At 41.4% G+C, this 5,598-nt stretch overlaps 1 protein-coding gene across 13 annotated transcripts in view; it reads right to left on the reverse strand.

Moving 5' to 3' along the window:
* The window catches only part of PHACTR4 (phosphatase and actin regulator 4), a 109,466-nt gene that overhangs the window by 98,039 nt on the left and 5,829 nt on the right, over positions 1-5,598 (reverse strand). For 8 of the 13 annotated variants that reach the window (XM_059893336.1, XM_059893342.1, XM_059893333.1 and 5 more), the window contains one exon: positions 5,367-5,495. The exons of the other annotated variants lie outside the window; for them this stretch is intronic. In XM_059893336.1, the coding sequence (XP_059749319.1) occupies positions 5,367-5,403 (37 nt within the window). In that variant the 5' untranslated portion in view covers positions 5,404-5,495. The remainder of the gene's footprint in view (positions 1-5,366; positions 5,496-5,598) is intronic. 13 annotated transcript variants of the gene reach the window in all.

Raw genomic sequence — 5,598 nt, forward strand, 5'->3', positions numbered from 1 at the left:
GACTAATGGTTAAATAATTTGAGACCAATAACAAAGGAATCCTTAGCTCAGTTGTTAACTTTTTTTTGGAGGGGGGCAGGGCATGACTCAGGGCTCGCAGGACCTTAGTTTCCCCACCAGGGATAGAACCTGGGCTGATGGCAGTGAAAGTGCCAAGTCCTAATCACTAGACCACCAGGGAATCCCCCTTAGTTCAGTTTATTTTCATAAACAGTCGCTGTTCAGTGGGGAGAATAAAGAGGTAAATAAGCTACAGAGGGAAAAGTGCCCTGCAGAGACATGGACAAAGTGCTTTGGGATCACTCAAGGTAAAGATGAATCATTAACCTTTTCTGCCAGTTTCGGACACTGTATTTCCAACCTAAGTACAAAGAAGAGAGTAAGCAGCTGGGTAGACAGAATCAAGTATTCTGGTTATCTGCTAGATGAGACTTGAAGGGTCATGTGGGCTCAGACAGTTCTCTCTAAGAGATGATGTTGAGTTCCATCCGAATCAGCCCTCCACAAAGGAAACAAACAACCTATGCAATGTAATTAAGTTATGTCAGATAATCATAAAATTGCTATTTACCCTTAAAACACAGTCAAGGGCTAGTTTAAAAATACTCCTGGAAATGTGGATAACAAGTTCACATTTGAGAGAATAAATACAGAGAATATTTAACAATGGAGGCTGTTTTATTAAGTCACAGATTTGATTCAAGATAAAATTTGATTTTAAATGTACACTTGAAAAAAATCCAGTAACATCACATACTACAAATAAATTTCTAAATGCAATGCACTGACAGTATGTACCCTTGAAGTACCCTGGAACTGAAGGGTGCACTTTAAACCAGAGTTTACTCCCTTGTACAGCACTGATCACAGTATTAATCCTTTTCCTTGCCAGGGATAATCATATCTTTTCTCATATTTACTAAACACTCTACAGTTTACAAAGATTTCTCACATGCATTATCCTGATACTTTTGAAGAAATGGTTACTAGCTCCATTTTATAAATGAGGAAACTAAAGGTCAGCTCACATCTAGGAAGTGATGGAGCTGAAATTAGGATTTAGGTTTTCAGACTCCAAAGATAGTAAATACATTACTTTGAATAAATGTCAGAACTTTCGGACTGTAAAAACAAAGATCTAGTACTTTAAATATAATAGAGAAGTTAAACTGAAAACTAAGCTTGAATCTGAAAGCTGTGTGGTTTCAACCACCTCTTCCCTAAAAAAAAAAAAAATCAATCACTAGACACACTTCCTCTCTTAAAACTCCTCGGAATACCATAGAAGTCCTAGAATTTGAGAAGCCAACTAATCCAGACCCTTACAGAGATGAGAAAATTGAAGCACAAGACATGTGACTTGCTCTGAGTCTCCCATTACAACATAGTGTGTCGTCTTCTCAGGCCCACATCAACAGAATTCAAAAACATCTGTGAATTGGTGGAGACAGAACGGATAGCTGACTGGCTAATCTGTCCAACCTCAGTAGGGCCCTGAGGTTCGACAGCCCTTTTGCTCATCTGCTCATCTCTGGTGGCTCGTTTACTTTTTCCATGATTGCTACTCCAAACTTTTAACACTCTTTGGAGTGGCTTGCTTCAGGGTCGGAGGCACTGACTGCAGCAGTGCTGCGTGGGACCTTTTGAAGGAGGTCACTATTATCTTCATTACTTCTACCATAGTTTGGCCTCAGGTCAAGCAACAGAGAAATAACACAGCTTCGCCCATCAACAGAAAATTGGATTAAAGATTTACTGAACATGGCCCCGCCCATCAGAACAAGACCCAGTTTCCCTCTCAGTCAGTCTCTCCCATCAGGAAGCTTCCATAAGCCTCTAATCCTTCTCCATCAGAGGGCAGACACGATGAAAACCACAATCACAGAAAACTAACCAATCTGATCACAGGGACCACAGCCTTGTCTAGCTCAAAGAAACTATGAGCCATGCTGTATAGGGCCACCCAAGACAGACAGGTCATAGCAGAGAGTTCTGACAAAACGTGGTCCACTGGAGAAGGGAATGGCAAACCACTTCAGTATTCTTGCCTTGAGAACCCCATGAACAGAATGAAAAGGCAAAAAGGTATGACACTGAAAGATGAACTCCCCAGGTTGGTAGGTGCCCAATATGACACTCAAGAAGAGTGGAGAAATAACTCCAGAAAGAATGAAGAGACGGAGCCAAAACAAAAACAACATCCAGTTGTGGATGTGATTGGTGATGGAAGTAAAGTCTGATGCTGTAAAAAGCAATACTGCATAGGAACCTGGAACGTTAGGTCCATGAATCAAGGCGAACTGGAAATGGTCAAACAGTAGATGGCAAGAGTGAATATCAACATTCTAGGAATCAGTGACTAAAATGGACTGGAGTGGGTGAATTTAACTCAGATGACCATTATATCTACTACTGTGGGCGGGAATCCCTTAGAAGAAATGGAGTAGCCATCATAGTCAACAAAAGAGTCCAAAATGCAGTACTTGGATGCAATCTCAAAAATGACAGAATGATCTCTGTTCATTTCCAAGGCAAACCATTCAATATCTCTGTAATCCAAGTCTATGCCCCGACCAGTAATGCTGAAGAAGCTGAAGTTGAATAGTTCTATGAAGACCCATAAGACCTTCTAGAACTAACATCCAAAACAGATGTCCTCTTCATTATAGGGGACTGGAATGCAAAAGTAGGAAGTCAAGAGCTACCTGGAGGAATAGGCAAATTTGGCCTTGGAGTACAAGATAAGCAAGTCAAAGGCTAATAGAGTTTCACCAAGAGAACGAACCAATCATAGCAAACACTCTCTTCCAACAACACAAGAGAAGACTCTATACATGGACATCACCAGATGGTCAATACCAAATCAGATTGTTTATATTCTTTGCAGCCAAAGATGGAGAAGCTCTATACAGTCAGATAAAAAAGACCAGGAACTGACTGTGGCTCAGATCATGAACTCCTTATTGCCAAATTCAGACGTATATTGAAGAAAGTAGGGAAAACCACTAGACCATTCAGGTATGACCTAAATCAAATCCCTACGATTGTACAGTGGAAGTGAGAAATAGATTCAAGGGATTAGATCTGATAGACAGAGTGCCTGATAAACTATAGATGGAAGTTCGTGACATTGTATAGGAGACAGTGATCAAGACCATCCCCAAGAAAAAGAAATGCAAAAAGGCAAAATGGTTGTCAGACAAGACCTTACAAATAGCTGAGAAAAGAAGAGAAGCTAAAGGCAAAGGAGAAAGGGAAAGATACACCTATTTGAATGCAGAGTTCCAAAGAATAGCAAGGAGAGATAAGAAAGCCCTTCTCAGTGATCAATGCAAAGAAATAGAGGAAAACAATAGAATGGGAAAGACTAGAGATCTCTTCAAGAAAATTAGAGATACCAAGGGAACAGTTCATGCAAAGATGAGCACAATAAAGGACAGAAATTGGTGTGGACCTAACAGAAGCAGAAGATTTTAAGAAGATGTGGCAAGTATACACAGAAGAACTATCCAAAAACAACTTCATGACCCAGATAACCACGATGGTGTGATCACTCACCTAGAGCCAGACATCCTGGAATGTGAAGTCAAGTGGGCCTTAGGAAGCATCACTATGAACAAAGCTAGTGGAGGTGATGGAATTCCAATTGAGCTATTTCAAATCCTAAAAGATGATGCTATTAAAGTGCTGCACTCAATAAGCCAGCAAGTCTGGAAAACTCAGCAGTGGCCACAGGACTGGAAAAGGTTAGTTTTCATTCCAATCCCAAAGAAAGGCAATGCCAAAGAATGCTCAAACTACCACACAATTGCACTCATCTCATATACTAGCAAAGTAATACTCAAAATTCTACAAGTCAGGCTTCAACAGTGTAAACCGTGAACTTCCAGCAGTACATGAACTATGAACTTCCAGATGTTCAAGCTGGATTTAGAAAAGGCAGAGGAACCAGAGATCAAACTTCTAACATCCGCTGGATCATAGAAACAGCAAGAGTTCCAGAAAAACATCTACTTTTGCTTTATTGACTATACAAAAGCCTTAGACTGTGTGAATCACAACAAACTGGATAATTCTGAAAGAGATGGGAATACCAGCCCACCTGATCTGTCTCCTGAGAAATGTGAATGCAGGTCAAGAAGAACAGCTAGAACTGGACATGGAACAACAGACTGGTTCCAAATCAGGAAAGGAGTATGTCAAGGCTGTTTATTGTCACCCTGCTTATTTAACTTATATGCAGAGTACATCATGTGAAATGCCAGGCTGGAAGAAGCACAAGCTGGAATCAAGATTGCTGGAAGAAATATCAATAACCTCAGATACGTAGATGACACCACCATCATGGCAGAAAGTGAAGAACTAAAGAGCCTCTTGATGAAAGTGAAAGAGAGTGAAAAAGTTGGCTTAAAGCTCAACATTCAGAAAACTAAGATCATGGCATCTGGTCCCATCACTTCATGGGAAATAGATAGGGAAACAATGGAAACAGTGACAGACTTAATTTTGGGGGCTCCAAAATCACTGCACATGGTGATTGCAGCCATGAAATTAAAAGACGCTTGCTCCTTGGAAGAAAAGCTATGACCAACCTAAACAGAGTGTTAAAAAGCAGAGACATTTCTTTGCATACAAAGGTCCGTCTAGTCAAAACTATGCTTTTTCCAGTAGTCATGTATGGATGTGAGAGTTGAACCACAAAGAAGGCTGAGCATCGAAGAATTGATGCTTTTGAACTGTGGTGTTGGAGAAGACTTGAGAGTCCCCTGGACTGCAAGGAGATCCAGCCAGTCCACCCTAAAGGAAATCAATCCTGAATATTCATTGGAAGGACTGATGCTGAAGCTGAAACTCCAATACTTTGGCCACCTGATGCAAAGAAGACTCTGATGCTGGGAAAGATTGAAGGCGGGAGGACAAGGGGATGACAGAGGATGAGATAGTTGGATGGCATCACCAACTCCATGGACATGAGTTTGAGCAGGCTCCAGGAGTTGGTGATGGACAGGGAAGCCTGGTGTGCTGCAGCCCATGGGGTCACAAAGAGTCGGACACAACTGAGTGACTGAACTGAACTGGAGTCCTCTAGCCCACTCTATCCTTTGACTCTGCAGATAACTTAACTCATTCATTCCGAAAGGAAAATATTAAAAAAAGAAGAAATCATAAAGCATTAACAGACCCTATAAGGAAGAAATTATTAAACTTTGAAGTAAATATATATCCGGGTTCCAGATTTCTTCAGTTCCATAAAGATGTCTTTGGGAAATTTAATCTCTCTGAGCCATACCTCCCTTCAGCTGTCAAATAGGAATATCCAATCAAGCTATGGGCTTCCCAGGTGGCGCTGGTGGGAAAGAACCCACCTGTCAATGCAGGAGACACACGAGACATGGGCTCCATCTCTGAGTCAGGAAGATCCCTTGGAGGAGAGCACGACAGCCAACTCTAGTATTCTTGCCTGGAGAATCCCACGGACAGAGGAGCCTGGAGGGCTACAGTCCACAGGGTCAGAAAGAGTCAGACGTGACTCAGCACGCACGCAAGCTATAGAATTTTTGTAAAATTAAACGAAATAGCACACAGAAAAGTACCTAC

This window comes from Bos taurus, chromosome 2, assembly GCF_002263795.3.
Source record: "Bos taurus isolate L1 Dominette 01449 registration number 42190680 breed Hereford chromosome 2, ARS-UCD2.0, whole genome shotgun sequence".
In the NCBI taxonomy this organism is placed as follows: Eukaryota; Metazoa; Chordata; class Mammalia; order Artiodactyla; family Bovidae; genus Bos; species Bos taurus.